Source organism: Sprattus sprattus (assembly GCF_963457725.1).
Source record: "Sprattus sprattus genome assembly, chromosome: 19".
Lineage (NCBI taxonomy): Eukaryota > Metazoa > Chordata > Actinopteri > Clupeiformes > Clupeidae > Sprattus > Sprattus sprattus.
This window is the reverse complement of record NC_137917.1, coordinates 11,135,453-11,158,754: the sequence shown is the minus strand read 5'-3', so window position 1 is coordinate 11,158,754 and position 23,302 is coordinate 11,135,453. Positions and strand designations below refer to the sequence as shown.

At 43.8% G+C, this 23,302-nt stretch overlaps 2 protein-coding genes across 2 annotated transcripts in view; both read right to left on the bottom strand.

Moving 5' to 3' along the window:
• Positions 1-126, bottom strand: part of LOC308380130 (C-C chemokine receptor type 5-like) — a gene marked incomplete at both ends in the record, with an annotated part of 46,135 nt that extends 46,009 nt beyond the window's left edge. Inside the window, 1 exon segment of the mRNA XM_080857400.1 lies at positions 121-126. Coding sequence (XP_080713526.1) covers positions 121-126 — 6 coding nt within the window.
• Positions 127-17,774: 17,648 nt separating this feature from the next.
• Positions 17,775-22,853, bottom strand: LOC308380327 (neuronal pentraxin-2; the record flags this gene model as incomplete). The annotated part of the gene is made up of 5 exons (XM_080857628.1): positions 17,775-17,984; positions 18,432-18,611; positions 18,820-19,070; positions 19,573-19,969; positions 22,164-22,853. 5 exons carry the CDS (start codon positions 22,851-22,853, stop codon positions 17,775-17,777), a joined length of 1,728 nt encoding a protein of 575 aa, XP_080713754.1.
• Between the last annotated feature and the right edge of the window lie 449 nt (positions 22,854-23,302).

The following is a 23,302-nucleotide window of genomic DNA, read 5'->3' as shown; positions in this document are numbered from 1 at the left end:
GCAGACAAGACCTTAGCTCGGTGAGTAGGGTGAAATCACCTGATGAGTCAGCATGGCAGAGTCTTAGCAGAAGCATGCTGGCCCCTTTAGCGGTGGATGTTGGACTGCATTTTTACTTACTTGCATCACGTTTTTGCGTCACTGGCAAACTAAGTTTGTTTTCTTTGTTGGATGAACGTACAAATGAATTCCGTACTGTTATAACGTCGTAGGTGTTAGTATGTGGAGATAATAGTAGTGTATTCCTGGCTACTTTGATTACAGTTGAGGTTAATTGTTAATGATGTTAGTGAGTATGTTAAAACTGTTTGATGTGCTGTTTGATGATTGTCAACTTCCGTTTATTATTTACAACGTGAGTAAGGATTCCATTTAGAACGTGATGTTGCACATTTACGGAGCCCCTAAAGGGACATGGATGGAAACATTTTTTTTGCGAGATCTCGCAAAACTATTGCGATATCTCGCAAAAACTATTGCGAGATCTCGCAAAGTTCTGTCCTACTTCAGTAAACCGAAAGTAAAACAGACACACAGCGTAGCCATCATCCATGCAGTGTGCTCTGTTGTGGGACCGTAGTTGCAACCATGGAAGAGGATTTGGAGCGCTTTATGGACTCTAGAGAAGTCCCAAAAGAGGACATAAGACGAATGAGACACCCAAAGTCTAGTAGCCTGTCCTGCGGGTGAGCCTCAGTCCGGCGATCCGCCTCTTAAGGTGTCTGAGGCTTATGCGGTAACCATGCCTCATGTCTAAGGCCGACTGAATGTCATCGTATTTGAGCCCCATCCCAAAATAAAGTGCTATGTGTCTATCCATCACTTTTATCAAACAAACGTACGTCAGTGCTCTACCATTCTGGTCCCACAATAGAGCACACTGCATGGATGATGATGGCTACGCTGTGTGGCTGTTTTACTTTCGGTTTACTGAAGTAGGACAGAACTTTGCGAGATCTCGCAATAGTTTTTGCGAGAGCTCGCAATACTTTTTGCAAGATCTCGCAATAGTTTTTGCGAGAGCTCGCAATACTTTTTGCAAGATCTTGCAATAGTTTTGCGAGATCTCTCAATAGTTTTGCAAGATCTCGCAAAAAAAAAAGTTTCCCTCCATGTCCCTTTAGGGGCTCCGTACGTACACATTAGCGTGGTATCACTGTTGAATTATTCCCGACTACGAAAATGGACGTGATTAACCTGTAGATGGCAGTGTAGTCACACAGTAACCACTACAATTGTACTGTTGTCAAAATCTTGTGTTAGTTTTTGATCTGTGCATATATATATAGGCCTATATATATATATATATATATATATATATATATAAACAATGTGATGTATTATTGTTGTTTTTATTAACAATGTGATGTATTATTGTTGTTTTTAGGTTATTTATCTAAACCAATGTATAATTTGTCAGTTATTTCCTTTTTTCTAGACCACAAACATACAAAACGTGTCTGTGTTTTGTTGGCTATGCCTGATTTGAGTCCTGTGCATTATTGTGCTGCCTGCATTCTTGAATTAAACCCATAAACGGCATTCTAACTACAGAGGTGCTTTTACCGACACACTAGGACAACAACAACATACTGTACTCGAACCTCACCTTTTACAGTCCTTTTCATTCAGTTACCAGTGTTTCAGTATGTGTATCTCAAACTTCCATGCTTTGTTTCATTTCATTTTGACATTAGATTGCTTTAACACGGCCGTTTGATGGGGAAGCCTTAACACCTACACAATGATGTTTGCGTGGTGCAGTTAGCAGTGCATTTAGTTCACGTAACTGTCAAAGTAACCCAGTGTACTTTGATTTGATCAGAACAGAGACAGCACACTGTACTAGTACAGAGTGCACTCTCTCATTCCACTGCAACTTTATGATATTTAGCGTGACACCCTAGGGGACTGATGTGGTTCTTTCAACGCCACGTAGGCCTACAACTGGTTTTTCGGGATCCACCTGCTCTTCAGGCTTAAACTACTTCATGAATAACAACGCAACCGTCTCATGTGTACATACATACACACACACACACACATACATGCATAGGCTACTGTTGTACCTGAACGCGTTCATTGAACGAAAGTTCATGAACTCGTTCATAATTTTGGTGAACGTGAACTGAACGTTCTGTATTATTGCCTGATGAACGATACTGTGAACGCGTTCATTCTGGTTTCTGTGAACGGCACGTTCACTCTTTTTAATTTCGTTCATAAGGTGCCAGATTTCTAGAGACTTCCTGGTGAAAAATACACCGTTAACAGCCCTGTATCCAATCGCTGCGTGTGTGCTTGCTATAGGCCTACTGTCTATTCCTGGCAAGTGTGAGAGCGCCAAAGTTGTATAGAGGCCGAGAGCGGTATTGCAGACATATAGAGGTTTATAATGTATTTAGCTCGCAACATATTGAAAAAAAGAACTGAACTAGTTCATTTTTTGGAGCTGTGAACTTAATTCAAAATTTTGAATAATGAACTAAGAACTGAACTAGTTAATTTTTAAATTTGTGAACTATGAACTGAACTAGTTCATGTAGAAAGAAAACTTTCCCAACACTGATACATACACACATACATACATACACACATACATGCGTACATACATACATACACATGTGTACATTTAAATACATACAATCACTCTCCCTTGCCAACATTGACCATTTACAGTCTAGTTGACATTCTATAGGCAAATGCTGTGCTATTCCTGGACACAAAGTACAGTATAGGAGGTAGTGCAAGAAAAACCTTCAACTGCTTCTTCTTCCTGTTTACATGCACATGCTTATTCCTGTTTACATATTACATACCCAGACACAGCAATGATTGTATGGGTAAATATGGTTTTGGTTAAGGTTTTTAGCATATGCACCGGAAATGCAAATTCTGCTGAGAATTCTCCATTAATACACATCCCTGCAGATCAGTTGTGTCCTGTCAGATCAACAGGACAATCTACTTTTACTTTTTACTGCTCTGCAAATCCTGACTTTCTCTAGGATACATCATACAACACAGAAGGAAGTTTTGCAAGGGTAGGAGTCAAAACAGTCAAGGCAATGTGACCACATCATAACCAGCAAATCATAAGCAGAAAAAATATTATATGCCTACCTGTCGTACATTAGGCAGCATTTGCAGTAAGTTCCTTGCATATAGCTGTGTTTTGCTTGAATGTGTTCCGGCAACTTGCACCAGCAACAGCAGCACCAACTCCACCCACCCTGTGCTGGATTGGAGCGACTGCTTGTTCAAAACATATTAGTAGTCGATGCCTTTAAGGCATAGCATGTCAATGGCAACCTTACCAAACTCATGAATGTCATTGTGAGAAAAGGTAAGTCAGTAGGATTCAGCAAATACAAGAGCTCAGCTTGCCTTGCTAAATGATTTACAATCCCATTAATACCTTACTGTAGTTTATTAAAGTCCTAAGGTCGCTGTTATAATAGTTACTGTTACACAAGCAGGCGTTAAGAGACAAAACCCATATCAGTAATCAGCAGCAACCCATAGCAGGGCTTCAGGTTTTTCTTTCTTTTCAGTGCAGAAGCCTCTAAATAACAAGAGAATGTTGATGTGGTTATTGATTCTTTTTTTTTTAAGTTTTTTTTTTTTACACGAATATCAAGAGCTGACAATCACAAGGTTAAGTTTTTTTGCTCTAAACCATGTAAGATAATATGATTTGGTTGTATTCATATATTTTAAGTAGTGCTGTCAAACGATTAAAATATTTAATCGCAATTAATCGCATTTTTGTCACAGTAAACTCAAAATTAATCGCGATTAAATTAATCAAAATGAATCGCAATCGCAAATTTTTATCTATTCTAAATGTCCCTTCAATAATTTTTTTCCATCAATTTTATTTTAATGCTCTTATCAACATGGAAAAGTGGATTGGCTTCCTTTAAGCAATGTTTTATTTGATTGAAAAACAACATTGCCAAACAGGCCGGTACAAAATAAAATTATAAAGTGCACATTTAAAATAAACAAGGACTCCAGTTAAACCATGGCTTAATATTTTTTTTTTTTTCAAGTTTGCTGTGAACATAGAAGTCAGGCCGCTTATTTCAAAAACAATAAACCCTAACAGTTAGGTTACCAATAAAAGGTAAGCCAACTACTTCTGTGCTTTCAACCAGCTGCCTGTTGACATTTTCAGACAACAGTGAAGCTCGCTGCTTTTGCACAACACAACTTTTATCATCCATTTCGCCGTATCGCGCTCATCATTCACTCAAACGGGACGTTAGCCTACTACACAGTTTGGGAGGGCAAAAAGTTAATTAAAAAATTAATTAATTTTGTTTTGTTTTGTTTATAACGCGTTAATCGCACGATAAATAAATTAACGCCGTTAAAATGGGTTTGCGTTAACGCCGTTAATAACGCGTTAAACTGAAAGAACTAATTTTAAGATAATATGATTAGGTGCAAAATGATATTATATATATAAAAATAATATAAACTAAATAATATGGAAATACATTTTATGTCATGGTGGTTATTTGATTCTGGATTGTATTTTTCTCAGACGTCCAGGAAAGACTGGATGACCGCAGGAAAGTCTGCTCCGGGAGTGGCGGGCTAGTTCGCCAACCCACTTGTCCTGCAAAGGACACCCTAACTTACTACGAAGGCAAATAATGAAAAACAACCTGACGGCCCTCCAAGAGGCGGGGTGGAAGAAGGGCCAAAACGGACAGACCTCACAGCAACGACTGGAACGGAACCGGACAAAGATTCTAGAATAACGAGGAAATGCAGGTGTGGGTGGGAGAAGGTGACAACCTTCAGGGGACTGCGAATCCACCAAGGAAAGAAGGGGTGCATAGCAAGGGTCAGCAGCAACAGTGCGCTGCAACCGCAGGTCAGACACTAGGAACCAGAAGCCAGGTCTCAAACCACAGACCAGCAGTGGTGGATGAAGTACACTAACTACGTACTTAAGTGAAAGTATAGATACCTGGTGTAAAATATTACTCCAGTAAAAGTGGAAGTATGCACTTTGAATTTCCACTTAAGTAGAAGTATAAAAGTATTTGCCTTCATATATACTTATAGCCTGGATACCAGCCTGAACTCCGCCCACAAAATTTTTGGGCTGGGAGATTCAGTCTGGAATCGAGTTAGTTGGGAGAGATTTAACGTTTCAAAAAGGTTGAAACGCAATCTAAACCAATCAAATTGTAAGGGCGGGCTTTATACGTTGATGGACAGATATAGATAGAATATACCGGAATATACATCGAACAAAGATGGCGCCGTCTCGGGAGCTTAGTGGGACATATTTTATATGATTTAAGCTATCTACACGACTTTTTTATGTCTACATTGACTCGGTTAGTTGTGTATACGCAAAACGAGTGTTGCCGAGGATTTTAGGTCCTAACTAAAGCACTCTAGACCATTATTGATCGGTTATGCTAATGCGTTGGCCAAATTAATCGTTGAAACTAATGGTAGCTTCTAGCCTTGAGTGCTAATTAAGTAACGTGAGCAGGCATATCTCAGCAGATATTGACAGCGCATTCATTTTGAAAGAGGAACAGAGAAACGCGATCAAGGCATTTGTCGATTGAAAAGATGTTTTTGCCGTCCTTCCTACGGGAGCAGGTAAAAGTTTAATCTGTCAGATGGTAATACTACGTTGCGCTGATTGGTTCTAGGTATCCAATTCAGCGAAGAGGAATTTTCTTTCCTGGTTCGTTGAAACACGCCCCATAATCACAGCCCAATTGTCCGATCTCAGACTCATATTCTGACTAGAATTATGAGTATGACATCGTCAGGCTAATATACTTAAGTATTAAAAGTAAAATTACCTTAATGAATTATGGTTCTAATGGCCTTTTATCATTTTCACATCAACGCTCCGGCTCAATCAACTGATATAAGATGAAAATTCTAATGCCAATCTTTAAATAGTGTCTTAAATTTGTCTATTACAAAGTGTATAAGCACAAAACATTGAAAGCTATCTATTGCCATTAGGTAAGACAAAGTGGTTATGAAATACAAGAGAACAATTAGTACATTTTACATTTATTTGTAACTAAGTTGCACATTTAATTATAAAAAAATGTGGAGTTAAACATAAGCTCCTTTACTATATCACATCTGTCTGTCTGTGCTACCCTTAAACTCATAAATCCTGATTTATGTTTCAAAGTATGATATATTACAGGAACTAGTTCCACAAAATCAGATAATGTGGTTTTGTACTAGTTTGTGCTGAAGACTATTGTTAGCAGTGATATTCCCTACAGACACAGCCCTAGGTACAAAACAAAACACTTGACCTCAGATCAAACGTGAAGAAAAAAAAATTAATTACAGGAACTAGTTTTTGCATAAATTGCACAAAATTACCGAGGGCGCTTGTCAAGAACTGCATGATAAACGTTTGCGACATCGTGTGCCCTGATAAAAGGCAAGCATTTTTAAATGTGAGCCTGAGCAGAAACACAGTTGATTGTGTATGTTTCTTCTATCATTTATGTAGCGTTACATAGGCTAAGCTTGAGCATAAAACAGCTTCAAAATGCTGCAGAATTCAACGTAGCTCGCGCTCAACGAACGAACGAACGAAACTGACAAAACCGAAAATACTCCAGAGCAAATAGCGCTAATCCCTGATTGGTGTGATTGTGAACTCACTTTGACCTATCATTATTTGATTCGCTTTGGTAAAAAGGAACGAGAGGTTTTACTAAATGTAATGGAGTAAAAAGTAAGAATTTTCAGTTTGAAATGTAGTGGAGTGAAAGTATAAAGTCTCACCAAATAGAAATACTTGAGTAAAGTACAGATACATAGATATGTTACTTAAGTACAGGAACGAATTACATTTACTTCGTTACTGTCCAGCACTGCAGACCAGAAGGATCCAACTCTGCTGACAGAAGGCAGGAGGCAGAAGGGCCGGTGGTGGAGAGCAGTCCCTTACAGAGTGGCACCGGAAACACACCAGGAACATCAAGGGTCAACTACCAACAAGTATGCCAGAGAAGGGAGAAGAAAGAACCCGGGTGGAGGCAGGCAATCAAGTGGCTAAAAGCCAACGAGTCCGCAGTCTGGCAGAAGCTGGACGACGACATCACGGTCCTCCTGGAGCATTCTCTCCGCGGCCGGGTGGAATCCAAGCTTAACTTCTTGGGAGCCATCCTGTACGAGGAGTATAAGAGCCGATTTGGAGTGGTAGCAGAGAGGCGAAAAGCAGCCCCCAAGCAGAAAGGAAGGAGGGAACAAGAGATTGAGCAGTTGGTGTGGAGGCGGCGCCAGCTCCGAAAGCAGTGGAGGAAGGCAAGCCAGGAGGAGAAAGAGGGATTGAAGCCACTGTGGGAGGAGGTGAGGATGAGCCTCTCCAACCTGAGGAGGGCAGAGCGGATTCGCCAGCGCAGGAGGAGGAAGGAGAAAGAGAGGAGCAACTTCTTCAAGAACCCCTTCAAGCACGCAAAACAACTGCTGGAGGACAAGAGGAGTGGGAAACTGGAGATCACAAAGCTAGAGCTCGAGAAGCATATAAGGGATCAATACAGCGACCCCGCAAAAACCACCCCGCTGGGATCCTCAGGTTATGTTCCTCGCCCAGCCCCTCCAGTCATCCCGTTCAACACTGCTCCCCCCAAACTCAGTGAGGTTGCAGATGTGGTTCGGAAGGCAAGAGCAGCCTCAGCCCCTGGCCCCAATGGCGTACCGTACAAGCTGTAAAAGTACTGCCCAGGGGTTCTAAAGATCCTGTGGAAACTCCAGAAAGTGGCGTGGGAAAAGAACATCTCACTTCAGAATGGCAGAGAGCGTTCTCAGTCCTTATTCCGAAGGAGAAGAACTCCAACTCGATCGGCCAATTCAGGAGCATCGCGCTATTGAACGTAGAAGGGAAAATCAAGAGGTTGACCAGCTACCTCACAAGTAACAGCTACATAGACACCAGCTGTCAGAAGGCCGGCGTCCCAGGATTCCCAGGGTGCGTGGAGCACTCAGCCGTCATTTGGGAGCAAACCCAGAGGGCAAGGAGAGAGAAGAGCGACCTGCACATTGTGTGGCTGGAGCTTGCCAACGCATATGGGTCCGTTCCACACCAACTGATCGACTTCGCCCTGGAGTTCTTCCACACCCCCAACTGCATCAAAGACCTGGTGACCAAGTACTTTGCTGACCTACAGATGTGCTGTGCCCATCAGGACTTCACCACAGGCTGGCAGCAGCATGAATTGGGCATAGCAATGGGATGTTCAATATCTCCCATCCTGTTCATCGCAGCCTTCGAGATCATCCTCATTGGGGCGAGGAAGGTGGTCGGAGGAATGAAACTGCCATCCAGTCAAAGGCTACCACCGCTGAGAGGCTTTATGGACGACGTCACCACCATCCTCCAGACAGCAGCATGTACAACAAGACTGCTGAATAGGATGGATGAGCTTGTAGGCTGGGTGAGGATGAAGATAAAGCCGTCCAAGTCACGAAGCCTGTCCCTCAGGAAAGGGGTCAGAAATGACCACACCATCTTCACTGCAGGGGGAGAAGAGATCCCTTTGCTCTCGAAACAACCCATCCGCAGCCTGGGGCGATCCTACTCAGCGGAGCTCTCTGACAAGCAGGTGGGAGAGGCCGTGAGGAACCAGCTTGCAGACGGCCTTGCCAGGATCCACCGGAGCCAGCTCCCGGGCAAGTACAAGGTGTGGTGCTACCAGCACATACTCTACCACCGGGTGATGTGGCCGCTGAAGTTGAGTGAGGTCCCTTCCTCAATGGCAAGCAAGATGCCTCTCAGATCTGGGCCTCTTTGGTCGGAACACACTCCAACTGCCGCTCCACTCCATCAGCCTGGGATACAAACAGGAGAAGGCTCGGATGGTCTTGGAGCTGAGAGAATCCTCCGACCCTATGGTCAGGGCAGCGGGCACCCAAGTACGAACAGGAAGGAAGTGGAAGGCAGAGGAAGAGGTCGACAAGGCAATCGGGAGGCTAAACCATCGCAAGGTGGTTGGCCGAGTCCAAGTGGGTCGAGCAGGTCTTGGCCGGAGCGAGACCCCCCTCTTCTGGTCAAAGGCTTCCAAGCAACAGAGGAAAGCCATGGTGGTGTTGGAAGTGGCAAGGTCTGAGCAGGAACACTATACCATCAAAGCGGTGTCTCAGAGCCGGCAGGGGGGCTGGTCATCATGGGAAGGCATCTTGGACAGGCCGATGTCATGGCCCGACCTGTGGAAGATGCCCCAAGCCAGGATCAGCTTCTGGATCCGAGCAACCTACAACACCCTACCTTGTCCCCAAAATCTGCCCCCTCTGCAATCTCATCAATGCTAGCCTCCAGCACATCCTGTCGGGCTACAAGACAGCACTGTCCCAAGGTCGCTACAGATGGCGGCACAATACTGACCTGAAGAAGCTGGCAGAGGTGGCCGAGTCATGCAGGCGGGAAGCAAACAGCCGGGCAGCTGCCCCAGCAAGGCACACCATCCAGTTTGCAAGGGCTGGCGAGAACATCAAAGCCCCCCGCCCATTAAACATGGGAAGGCTCCTTGCACCCGGCAGCGAGTGGAGTATGAAAGTCGACCTCGGAAAGCAGCTGCAGTTCCCCAGGGAGATCACTGAAACATTGCTACGGCCAGACATGGTGCCGTGGTCCGTGGCCATCAAAACGGTCCCCTTGGTGGAGCTCACTGTTCCATGGGAGGGGGGACAGGAAGCTGCATATGAGAGGAAACAGGCAAAGTACTCGGACCTGGCAGCTGAGTGCAGGGAGGCTGGCTGGAAAGCCACTATATGCCCTGTAGAGGTGGGGTGTAGGGGCTTTGTTGGCTCTTCAACCTCTCGCCTGCTCCGAGACCTGGGGTGCACAGTAGCTGGCCATCGGAGAGCGACAAAGAAGCTGGCGGAGGAGGCCGAGAAGGGCAGCTTCTGGCTGTGGCTGTGGAGGAAGTATAGGAGCTGGGGGTCGAGTAACACCTAGGGCATCAGAGGGGTTGGCAGGGAGAATTCCCAGCCATCGCTCCGCCACCGGTCTATGTCCTGGGGTTAAAGGAGCGAAACATCAATGACCGGTGGTCCCCAGCTGATGCCCAAAATGATGTTCAGGTACACCTGAGTTCCAATGGCACCGGAGGAGGTGCGTCAGGCAGAAATGCCCGGCAGGAAGACCACCAATCCTGTATTTCCAAATTGAAGTCAGATTGGCCTTCTCCGTTGATGACAGTATTACCAAATTGTCAACTGAGGTCATCAACGGCTGAGCAGCTTTGCAGAGCTGCATAATGTAGCTGTGGTGACCTGATGCCATAGACTTGTGCACACACAGACACACAGAAATGTAAGCCCTTGTGATTGTAGTGTGACAGGATCTGGATTAGCCTGTGTGTTCATGTGTAACATGTGTAGACAGTGCAGTGTCAACCTATCTGCATAACATCTTTATGGAGGCGCCGCCCCCCGCCACAGAATGTACCCGTCCACATTTTGATCATGCCTCAGGTAGATAGTGGTGTGTTAGTACACTAAACAAACAGATACTTAACATGTCTATACATGTAGACCGACTAAACATTGCAACCGGGTATTGAAACATACAGTCCGCACCCAGAGGCAGTCTTAGGCAGTTTGTGGTTTGTATGTGCCCACCTTCCTTGTTCCTCCTTTTTCCTTCCTCCTTCCTCTTTCCTCAATACAGTCCAGCATCAGATCAGATCACCTTTGTAAATGCCAGCTGTTAGCCAAGGTTGTTTTTTTAGGTTATTGAGGTGTAGTCATTGACATTTTGTTGTGTTTGACCAGTCAGCCATAGATCAGTTACATTGTGCATTCCAGGCATGGTTGGGCCCTTTTTTTGGTAACAACATTGTTTGGCCATCACTTGTTAACAACATTGTTTCGCCATTACTTGCTAGGAACATGTTTGGCCATTACTAGGAACATGTTTGGCCATGACTTGGTAGGAACATGGTTTGCATGGTTGTGTTGGTTTGCAACAACTGTGGTAATGACATAGTTTTTTTTTTTTTGGGTGGAAATGCATCTTGTGTGAACACCGTAACTATAAGGTGAAAATTCACTCAAGTAACCTCAGGACTCTTGAGTTGTATATAAGTATATTTATTTATCAACAACAACAACAAGCCTGTCAGGCTCACCAATGGGACAGAAGGCCAGAGAGAGGCACAGGCCCACTCTTAGAGAGTGGAAGAGAGAGAGCCTGTGCTCACTCCCAGGCTCCAGCAGATGAGAGAAGCAAATTAAACACATCACGCAAGGTTTCTATAGGAAGTTGTCTGACGGCAAAACACATTGTCAGCAGGGATAATCACGTGGTGGGTCTCTGGTGTCCAAGGTCATCTTACTTTTTGCAACGTTATACATCAGCAAGGCAGAAAAGCAGTTTTTCTTATCAGCGCTTGATTACTCACACACAGAAGGTACACATTTAAACACATAAACAGAGTTAGAAAGGTCAGCACTTAACACTCTAAGGTCCAAGGCCTTTTAGACTTTTCTAAGTTGTCTGACATGCCTTGATGTTTTTGTACATTTTGCTTAACTTAAAACATTGATGCACAAATGGAATATATGATTCTATTCTAGACGACCTCAGCAATAATATCATGTAAGTAAAAGGAATGTAGTAAAAAAAAGTTTAATTTAAATCAAATGTAAACATACCCTTGGAAAATCCTTGTTTCAGAGGTGCTCAGACTTTGTACATAAACACATTGTAAAGATTTATTCACAAGACTTTTTATTTCTGAGCCTTGTAAACATAGGTGTTGGCTAAACACATGTTAGTTTAGCATTCAGAAAGTATGTCTTGTTTCACTACCACATATTTATAATTTCAGAGTGTCCTGTACCATTCCTAAATCTGTGCCCCTACAAATGCATATTGATGAGTTGGTGTGAACAAACCTGTGACACCTCTCGCAAAGACAAAGGCCATATCCTAATGGCCCTAGAATGTCTTTGTGGCCCAAACCCCCCGGAGTGAATCTTGCCACATCATGACCCAATGGAGATCACTGAATCACCATCTCCTTATCATATGAATAGCTGTCATTTGCTAATGGGTGGGTCCTTAGCAGCAGAAACCCCACTCAGATACTAGAAAGTGCACCACATCAGTTCTATTCCCCTGACAAAGTGCTTATTTATTTTAAAATTTTGAACTGTATATATTATAAAAGAAAAGGGTTCAATGTTTCCGTGGTTGTTCTTTTTATGTCTCTAAGACGAAAACTCGCGGAGCTTTACATTTTTTTTGACAAAAAAATAAAAATATCCCGTACGAGGGATATAGACCTTAGACAGTTAAGAGTCAAAGATATGCAGAAACAGAAAGGTCATGTTTCAGCTAACTAAGGCGTATGATTTTACACACAATCATTGATTAAAGCCAGAGGTTCATATTTCCCTATCAGTAACTCTTGCTGTATTAGTGGACTTGGTTCCATCCGCACTTCACACTGTGACTGCCAGGTGTTTTTCTTTTAGCCGTTCCCAGTTGGGTTTGCGTAACCTAGAGACATTTCCCATTTCTCTTGTTTTGTTTCGTGTTAAAGGCTCTTCCTGTCTCCAGTGCACACACACTTAACTGAGGGGTTATGAGATAGATCACTGTGAATTAGCACATGTTCACACACCTGGGTAGTGTGATCTGATGCCTGTTGGGAAGAGAATGTTTTGGAACCATGCTCCATGTGGAGTTTGGAATATTCTCTCAAGACTACATTGGTTGTGTAGGGGCCTCTGTTCCAATAGCTATTTCTGTAATAGTTTTCTCATTGGAAAATTAACAGCACAGTTGTCTTTCAGTGTTTGAAAGCACCAGTTGCCATTGTTGTGTATATAGAGGTTTATAGTTGACAAATATATGATGGTGTGGTGACGTTTTAGTGGTGTAATAACCTCTCCAAACTATTGACTATAGGTTGAGTGTGTTTGTGTTCTACGTGTATTATTTATTTTTGTGTGTGTGTGTGTGTGTGTGTGTGTGTGTGTGTGTGTGTGTGTGTGTGTGTGCGCGCGCGAGCGCCTAGAGTATATGTGTGTAAGTATGTGTTTGTCTTAGGTGTGTGTGTGTGTGTGTGTGTGTGTGTGTGTGTGTGTGTGTGTGTGTGCGAGCGCCTAGAGTATATGTGTGTAAGTATGTGTTTGTCTAAGGTGTGTGTGTGTGTGTGTGTGTGTGTGTGTGCGAGCGCCTAGAGTATATGTGTGTAAGTATGTGTTTGTCTAAGGTGTGTGTGTGTGTGTGTGTGTGTGTGTGTGTGTGTGTGCGAGCGCCTAGAGTATATGTGTGTTAGTATGTGTTTGTCTAAGGTGTGTGTGTGTGTGTGTGTGTGTGTGTGTGTGTGTGTGTGTGTGTGTGTGTGTGTGTGTGTGTGTGTGTGTGTGTGTGTGTGTGTGTGTGTGTGTGTATGTGTGTGTGTCTTGTGCGCTCATGAACCTACCCTCTCAGTTTGAGTTCGGGAAACAAAGAGTATAAGATTCAAAACATACCTCAGCAAATACACATGAATAGCTTGAAACTTAAAGGTGCAGTCTGTGATTCTGTAGTAAGAGCCACAGTAAGAGTACAGTGACAGTAAGAGCCACCTTCTCTGTTACCCATTTACAAAGCCCAGAATGTGTGCAAACACAAGCTTATTTATACAGCCTATGAGTTTCTATGACACCCAGTGGTATTGAGTCCATTCTTCAGACATGATCTCCTCTCTTTCTGCAACTATGGGAAGTAAAGAGCTGAAGGTGTGGAGGTGTTATTTCACCAACGGTTTCAGGTGCCAGATAAATTAATAGAAACTATATCTACACAGTGAAATTAAACCCCATACATTTCAAGGCTTGAACTAGCTGTGATACATTATTTACTCAGTAACTTTACAAGTTCCATGCACACAGTGCTTATCAAAGTCACACACACGCACAGAGGGGCCACCCTATGCCTCACCCACTCGAAAGGGATTAACTTTAAACCTAGGCAAAGATGAGATTGTTTTAGTGTGTAGACACAGGAACTCAAATGCATTACAGCCATATTCCTCTAAGGATGGCATTGTTGAGTGGCCACGTTCAGACACCCAGACAGCATTTGCTTGTCAGGTTCACAGAATGAATGCCAGACTAGCCCCAAGCTGGACCAACAGAAGTAGTATCTGATGTACCCCGGATGTGCCCACTCTAAATTATTTATACCAGGTCACTTATAAGACATTGTAGGAGCCATTTCTATCCACCTTTTAGTTTTATTTTAGTGTTACTTATTTTAGCCACTTGGGGGAGTATTGCACTGGGTGTGGCACGTCACTGGGAATTGGGTATCTCTACAGGTGTGATTACCCAATTAGGGAAAGGTGTGGATGGCTGGGAACACACGGTTCTTACCGTAGCCTGAAACCCACTTCACCCACAGAATCTTGTTTTAATATGCAAATAGCACTGGGTGAAAAGGACCAATTTTATGTACATATCTCTAACTTTATAATAAAGGGGAACACCACCCAAAGAGAGCTCATGCCTGGACAAAGTAAATTTGCTACGAGTTGAGAACAATTTGCCGTCCACTCCGAGGCTTATAGGATAGCCTCCACAGACATTCTTTTTTCGCTTCCACAGGGCATAGAAACCTAAATTATGGAGATGTGGTTCAGGTAGAGGAATTGAAATGTGCTGTTACTGAGCATCATGAAGGAATCATTTCTGCTTTAACGCCCCCCCATATAATCTCTATCATGTGCCAGGAACACAATCACTGGCACACATTAGACTTGTCATCACCTCTACTCCTGTACTCTGTGCCTAGTGCCGGGACACTGAAAAGCACCTTGAGACTTTTTTATTGTTTTGCCGCTATATAATTTAATTGCCCCTCCTGTGTCTTGAGTCTTTACTCTCTGACATGTATCCCAGTGTGTCTTGAGTCCTTACTGTCTGACATGTATCCCAGTGTGTGTGTCGGTTGAGTCGGTATGTTATGACATTTGAATTTAGCCCATGGAGCCAAAGTCACTTTGTTGTGATGTCCCTCTGAGCCCTTAAAATGCAAACAAGGGTTTGTTATTCTAATTGGCCTTGCTAAGTCTGAGGTATACACTTTCTCCGCTATAAGGAAGATCCTTTGCATTTGTAAATGTATCTATTGAGAATGAGAATTTCAAGAACAGAATAGAAATCCAGAATCCACCAGTAAGGGAATCGTGCCATTTTAAAAGCCTATGATACATAGGAATGCTATTTCAACATATGCATGTAAATGCAAATCTGTACATCTAGATGATTAAATATAAAATGTATAATAGTGCCTCCCATACCAGTATTTTTATAATATTGGTCATGATTATTAAAAATGAATCAGGTTGAAAAAATCAAGTCAGAAAGAAGACACTGACCCTCTTATACACAGTAACTTGCACTGAAGCAATCTCAGCCTGTATCCTCCACCACTACAAAGACAGCCATTGTTTAAAGAGAAACTGAAACATTTGGTGAGACGCATGTTTTTTTGGTATTAAGGTTTTTTGTTTCGTTTCCATTCCTTACTCTTGGTTCTCTGTTTAGGACAGACATCCTCCCTAGGACTTTAATTGGGTTGTGGAGTAACCACCTGGTGGAAAAGGAAATAATAAACTCAGCATCAGCATTTTAGATTTGATGTATGGTAATTTAGCTCTGTGTTTTTAATACATTTTTAAAATGACATTTTAAAATACATGTCTTTGTCCAAAAGCAACATTTGACATTAGCAACATTTGACACTGCTCCTCATACAGTTGGAAGTCAGTAGATGATATGTGAAGCTGTTTTTGTCTCCTTGAACTATTGAGCAGGTCTGAATGTGACCACTAGGTGGCAGCCATGAGGAACATGCCAATGTATCTGGTGTAGCATTGAAAACGGTACAGCTGTGTTGGAGATGATGAGCACAGGCTCAGGCCGAGCTGAGAAACTCTTCATCAGGAAATCCTCAGACAGGGCATGTCAGATGAGGACAGTCTCACGCCAGGGGCTTTAATACTTAATGCGATTAATGATAGTGGTGGGGCTGTAACCCTGTGCAAGGCACACAACCACCTGTTGGATTAAAAGGTGTGTAGCTTTATATGGAAAGGGAAAAGACGCCATTGGATGTAAGTGTTAATTTTTAACCAGCATGCCAGATAAAGGTTTTGAATCACATTAGAATTCGAACAATTCAATTAAAGGCAAATACTCCAATATTTTTATTACTGAAAACCTTTATTTACAACTGTTTACAAAATGCAAAATAATATTTTTCCAACATTTATCAGCACAGAGGACCTCGCAGCATTCTCACACAATTCACCACAATGACAGAAAGAAAGACAAAACAAAAAGAAACCCAAATGAAGGGACACTAACACAATAATTTGACACCAAACATTTAAACCAACAAAAACCAACCCCACAATAAGTTCGAGAAATAAAACACTCAATTATACATAGATGTACAAGGATTGTATATTAAAATAGCATGTAGAATCTAATCACTGCCAAAGACATGAAAAGAAGTACAAAAATATCTATTATGTTAACAGTCCCTAACAAGAAGAAATTACTTAATTGTCTTAAAACATAATTTGACTGCAATGGCTTAATCGTCCTAAGTGAATTTAACTGTAATGGCCATTTCCCCCACTCAAAGGAACATGAAGGGGAAATGAAACACAGACAGACAGAGAACCTGTCATGACAAAAAAAAGAGAAAAAGGAAACACAAATAAAAGGTTGAAGAAGAACATATGTGTTCCATAACCTTCTGTGAACATAAACACATAGAAACATGCACACACGTGATTTGAGTTGCAAGTCTGACATAAAGACACCACTGGTCCAACACTTTTCCCACATCCTTCTGGGTATATCAGTAGTGTATACACAATTATTATCCTTGAGCAGCTATTACCCAAAGTAGATTTGCAAATCATATCTATACACAATTTGATTTAAGTTCTATCCAGAACATTTTATGTGTGGAGCCACTAGATATGGTCACACATCCAGTTGCTTGTTAGGTCTACACTAGGTGCAGTGGATTCAATTGGTTGAATGGCAACTACACACAAGGGGAGGGAGTTCATAGGTGTCATTTAACAATTTAAATAACAAAATTAACTAACTTCTTTGGTATTGCTGTATTCTTTGAAGACTTTATTTAAAAATCTTTTCTTTCTCTTTAAGTAATCATTAAGAATGATCAGTTTTTCATATCTACCCACTTTTCACTGCAGCCTACTACTTTCAAGAGATGTATATTAAAAAAAGTTTTAATGGGTAGCATACAGTGATATTTAGAGGCTACTCCTTTTGTAATGACAATATGTCATATATTCTTCCATGTGTTACTAAAACACTTAGCAACGATACTTCTATCTTAGATGCTCCAAAACTACAAAGACAAGATATGTGCAAGAAAACAACTCAGTAAAAACACATATGTAGACACGCACTCTCACAAAGACACACACACACACACACACACACACACACAACACACACACACACACACACACACACACACACACACACACACACACACACACACACACACACACACACACACACACACACACATCAGACAGTTGGATAATGTTAAAAGCTTCAGAAGGCCATCGTTTGATTTGATTGTGGATAATGGGCATATAGATACGAAAGACCTCATGTGCCACCTTTACCAGCTCAGTCTCCTGGCATGAGATTCACTACTGTCATCAGCTCAGGAGCCTATGTGTGATGACCTCTGACCCATGAACTTAGTGACAGGGGTCAAAGGGGTAGCTGGTGACTCCGCCATGCAGCTCCAGGGCAGACTCTGACCATGCGATGATGTCACCGGCCATGTGACCGCTGCAGGAGGCCAGACTGTAGATGTCGTGGCCGGTGAGGATGTGGGACCACATCTGCAGGTCGGAGATCTCGCCCACGAACGCCTGGGTGGCGTCGAAGCGACCGCCAAGTGTGTCCTAAGGGGAGAGCAGGACGTGTTATTTCTAATCACTGCTGGATTTTGAGAACCACTAGGGAGACCTGATCTGGTGAGTTGACTGAATATTGTGGCCACAAAGATTTAGAAACACTAATATCACTGTGTTCAATGTAGACATGATGATTTCTTTTGATCAATGAAGACATCAATGTTCTGTTCTTGTAAAGTTAATGTTAATCGAAAATACTGAAATTATGTATTTACCAATAAGTAGGATAATAGTTTGTATATCAGTATAATCAGTATAGCTTTCGGTTTACAATTACTATAACTGCTCTCTGCTACTATACTGATGCGATTACATCAGTTTCTTTGGATGTTCCTGAGTAACATTTTCTACATGAGTCGGACATTGAGTCTCTACATTACTTAGATATGAATATGTGTTTTGTCATGTTAGTTGTCAAGTCACACTCAGACGCACCTGTTCCTGTCCCAGGATGAAGACTCCTCCTGCCTTGATGGGATGCCATGCAGAGAGGTTTTCCCCTGATCCCCTCTTCACACCATCCTGGTACGCCTCCCACAGCCCATCACGAGTAGTCCACGTCACACACACATGGTGCCACTTGCCGTCACTCAGTGAGAGGGGCAGGGTGACCGCCTACACACACCACACACACACAGACATAAACAGTTATTTTCAGTGTCCATAGTTTACCCAATGTGTTGCTTCTCTGTGCATCTCAAAGATTCTTTTAATTCCTGGCTCTCCCTACATGACACACACACACACACACACACACACACACACACACACACACACACACACACACACACACACACACACACACACACACACCCTCACTCACCCTGTCGTTGACCAGCAGCTCCATGGGGTTGTTGCCCCACTCGATCAGCACCAGCTCGTTGGCCTGGGCGGCTACTGAGTAGGAGAAGGGGGTCCCCAGCCCTTGCCCTGCCCCTCCCTTCAGCCACAGGCACAGGGTGAGGGCGAAGATCTCATGTTGGAGGGTGTGCTTCACACGTCCATACATGTAGTCTGTGCGCATGGGGAACCCAATCTGGAAGCCGTCCGGGACATTGGTCTTTTTGCGGGAACCTGGTAGAAGCGATAAAGCATTTATTTATTTGTTAAGGGATCAGTTTTATCCAAGAGATAATTTTCTTTTTAAAAACGTATAATTTGGTTGTGTTCTGTCAGGCGGAGGTCTTTTGACAAAGACTGTGAGCACAAAGTAGGTTCACTACAGTATGAACTAAGAGTCCAAACTACAATGATAGCACCAGTCACTGTTTAACTGAAAGCATCTTGAATTTGGCTGTTTGGTCCCGGGAAAGTAACTCTTAGGAAATCCACATGAGCAAGTGATTACAGAATAACATATGTCAGAGTCTGAGTTTGTTTGCCTAGTGTTGCTTTTAATGGACCCAGATGCTTCCTGTTCAAATGCAGCCATACAAAACACACTTCTGTCTCTATGTCAATTTCAGACTGATTCTGGAACAGTTCTAAGCCTCATTTGCTGTAAACCATGGTGCCCTGTAGCTAATAAATGCATAAGTCATGACACAGGTCGAGGAGGGATGTGTATTCTATCTACCTGTGTCTGTGAGTCTGTGCTGAAGGTGGTTCAGAACTGCCTCCAGCTTGCTGCTGTGGCTGTTGGGTGTCCTTTGTCCTTGTGTGTGATAGGGGTATGCACCATCCGTCTCATTGTCGTTTTCCACACTGTCATCACCCTCATCTTCTTCTCCACCGAGGCGTCCGTCGTCGTGACTCCCGTCAGCACGGTGCGCGTCATAGTGTCCAAGGTCATGAGGTATGTCGTCGTCAGTGTCACTATTGCCATCATAGCGACTGTTGTCAGGATGTCCATCATCATCACGGCCCCTGATGTGCAAGGTGGTGTGATGGCTGAGTTGCTGCTCGAGAGCCTGAATCTTCCGTTGCAGGAGGTCTTTCAGTGAATTTGAGTAGGTGGTGGAGGTGTTACGGGTCTGCAAACAAAAACACAAACAGTTTCAGCACCTCATACACTATTCACTCTGCCAATACATGCTGCAGCACACCTGCAGGGGTCCTTGAATTAAACTAGGCTATACCATTCTGGAACCACAACGTGGGAGGCAACAAATGGCTGTCAATTAAACACTCTGGATTTCCTGGGCCATGAGATAGCTCTCTCCACCAAAAGAAAGGAAATCTGTAATCACTGCCCACCCTTCTCAGAATGAATGACGTCTGTGCCGCTGCCAGAAGATCTAGGCACCCTTTGCAGAACTGACCATCTCAGCCTATGCCAACTGCTCTGTCTGTGCCAGCGCTGATCCTCCAACCCATTGTGTCTGTACTGAGCACTGCTGAGAGCCTGAATAAGTTTGGACCTCCGATGGAACAAGCTAGAGTGATTCGGTAGCTGCCTCTATACTCTGCTGATAACTGTGTTGTTTGAACACAGGAGTGGGGGTTGTTTATTCATAGAGGGCCTGTGTTGCTTGAGCAGAACCTGGAATAGATCCAAAGTCCAAGTACTACTGGACCTAAGAAAGCTGAGGCACCCCTCTAAACTCATTGCATATCAGGACCCAGTATTGGGGGGAGGTGGGGGAGTTATTTTCATTACAGTCTATTAGAATGGCAATAGGTCACAACAAGGGCACCATTCAAGTACATATTTAAATATTTAAAATGTCAAGATCCCTTCAACTTCTGGACACCTGACACAGACAGGAGCGTGATGGGATCCAACCTTGAGGGGAACCACTCTGTCTTTTGATCACTGTGAACGTTGGATTGGTGGGCTCTTTTTCTGTATCCATTTATTTTCTTTTTTTCCACTCCTGTCTGCCATTAGTTCTCTCCCAATAATGATTTCTTTGTTTCTCTCTCTCACTCTCTCTATCCCTCTCTCTCTCTCTGTCACTGTCTCTCATAACCCGTGCATCTCTCTCTCTCTCTGTCCCGGTCTCTCCCTCAGTCTCTATCTCTGTCTTTCCCCCTCTCTCTCGCTCACTACCCATCACTCTCTCTAGGTAAATCCTGCTTTGCTCCTGCTCAGCGGCTGCCCTGCTTACTGTACGTCAGGAGAGATCACCCTAATCAACTGTGATGTCACGGAGCCACCTCCTGCTGTCCCTGACATCTTTGTGCAGCTCACGAGCCTACACGGAAGGAGGGATGAAGGAGAACGAAAAGAAAGAGGGGCATTGAAAGGTGAAGAAAAAGGCAGAGGACTGGAGAAAAAGGAAATGAAAGATCTCTCTTTCTTCCTATCTCTCTCTCCCTCTCCCTGTCTTTCTCTCTCTTTTTTTTTTCTCTCTCTCTCTCCGTCTGACTCTCATTAGAATCATCTACAGAGCCCACATTTTTTTTCCATTATTTTGTCAAGTTATGAGGAAAACTGCAATTGACTTTTCTACAAAGTGGATATCATACTACTTTCCCCACTATGACAATGAAACCCCTAATTTTCTAGGCAGTTTTCACAAGACAATACGTTTTGTGTATTAAGTCAGGTATAGTAACGGTGTTGGCTTACAGTAAGCGTGAGATTAAGAAGAAAATATGATACTGTCTTTTCCCTTATTAAGGCCTCAACACTCAAGGGATATTGTATGATGTCAAGGTAAATTGAGATGAATGCAAGAATATCATAAGAAAAATTAGGGACTTTGTATTTAAATTGTGTTCAGTTCCTCCCATGTGATGGTTTGACACTATCGTGGCCGGGCCTCTCACAGGTGTTAGTGTTACTATGTTAATGGCTAGATTAAAGATTTATACTTGACATAGTTGCCACAAAGCCTAAACTTAATGTGACATGCTGAACCTGGCAACCCATCTGTCCAAACCCTAAAGACAGAAGAATTGGCTCCTGGTCAGAGAGCGGCTGGCCCTGGGACATATCTGCCTCTGATGGGTCAAGGACTCAGACTTAACATTATAACCCGGTTTTCATGGAGCTTTTTGAGCTTTATTTTGCCTGCTTCATCCTTTGTTGTCTTTGTTATCTCATATCCCCCCTGTCTTCCACTATAAACAGGGGTGGGGTTGAACTCCCCCCACACAAGGAACTTAGAAAGGGTCATTTTGTAACCTTTAGATCAGACACATTACTTCCCTGGTTATTACTGGTTGTGTGTTATTGGTTGTGTGTAATTGGTTGTGTGATTGGTCGTCCCCTGCTCTCACCTGCAGACTCTCCAGACGTTCCTTCAGTGCGTGCAGCATCCTCTCCAGCTGATCTGGCGATGACGATGACGAGGGCGTCATTTCGCTGACGTGCTTCTCCCCGAGGGCTGCCGTCCCGTGGTGGCCCCCCAGGCCCATGGACGGGTAATGCTCCTCGGGGTCCCCGTGGTGACTGCTCTCGGGGTAAGGCAGCGTGTGGTGCGTCAGGTGAGGCGAGGGCCCCAGGTCGTGGTGACCCATGCCCCGGCCGAAGCCCTCGCACAGGGCCAGTTTGGACGTCAGCTCCCTGATCTTGTCCCTCTGGTCCAGGATGGTCTCCTTCTGCTGGACCAGGCTCTCCCGCAGGTGGAGGATGGTGGCTTTGGCCTCCTCTGGCAGCCCCCACCAGCCGCCTCCACTGCCTCCCCCGCCTCCCCCGCTGCTGCCGTGGCTCCCGCTGCTGCCATGGCCCCCGCTGTGGTGCCCACCCCCCGGAGCCCCAGTGCTGGACCCCAGAGGCCCCGCCGCCATGGGGAAGCAGCCGGGGTCGGCGTCTGGGGGGATGGGAGTGCACAGGAAGCGTGGCTGAGTGACGTACTCATACTCTGGCCCACTGGCATCACTGCCGCAGAACAGAGCCACCAGCAGGAGAGTCTTAAGGAAGACTGGGAAGAGTCCTCCGGGGTTTAGGCCTCTCACGAGTCCTGGCATTTGGACCGGCTGCAGTGACACAGGTTCTATGTGCAGCTGCTGGTTAATTGATGGGTGTGATGGTTTCTTTCGTGATATTAGTTTGTTTACCTTTCAGATGTCATGTCACTGGTTTGCTTAGGGTGTGGGACCAGTCCAGGTGATCTTTAATGTCTTCAAAGACCTGATCCTATCCGTGTGCGTCTCGAAAGAAATGAGGCAGAAACCCTCACACAGTGGAATCCAGTCCAGTGATGAGGCAGTACACTCCTGGAGTCTCCACCACCAGATTCTTCAAAGAAACGCAAAGACACGTGTCAGAATAAAGTTCATGACAAGAAACAATATCATTCATGTAAATCCCTGAACTCGACACCCGTAGAAAACATAATTTTTGAGGTTTTAATTTAACGACATTTATTATTTACCTGTGCGTTTACTTATTATTTATTTCTTATAGCATACATACA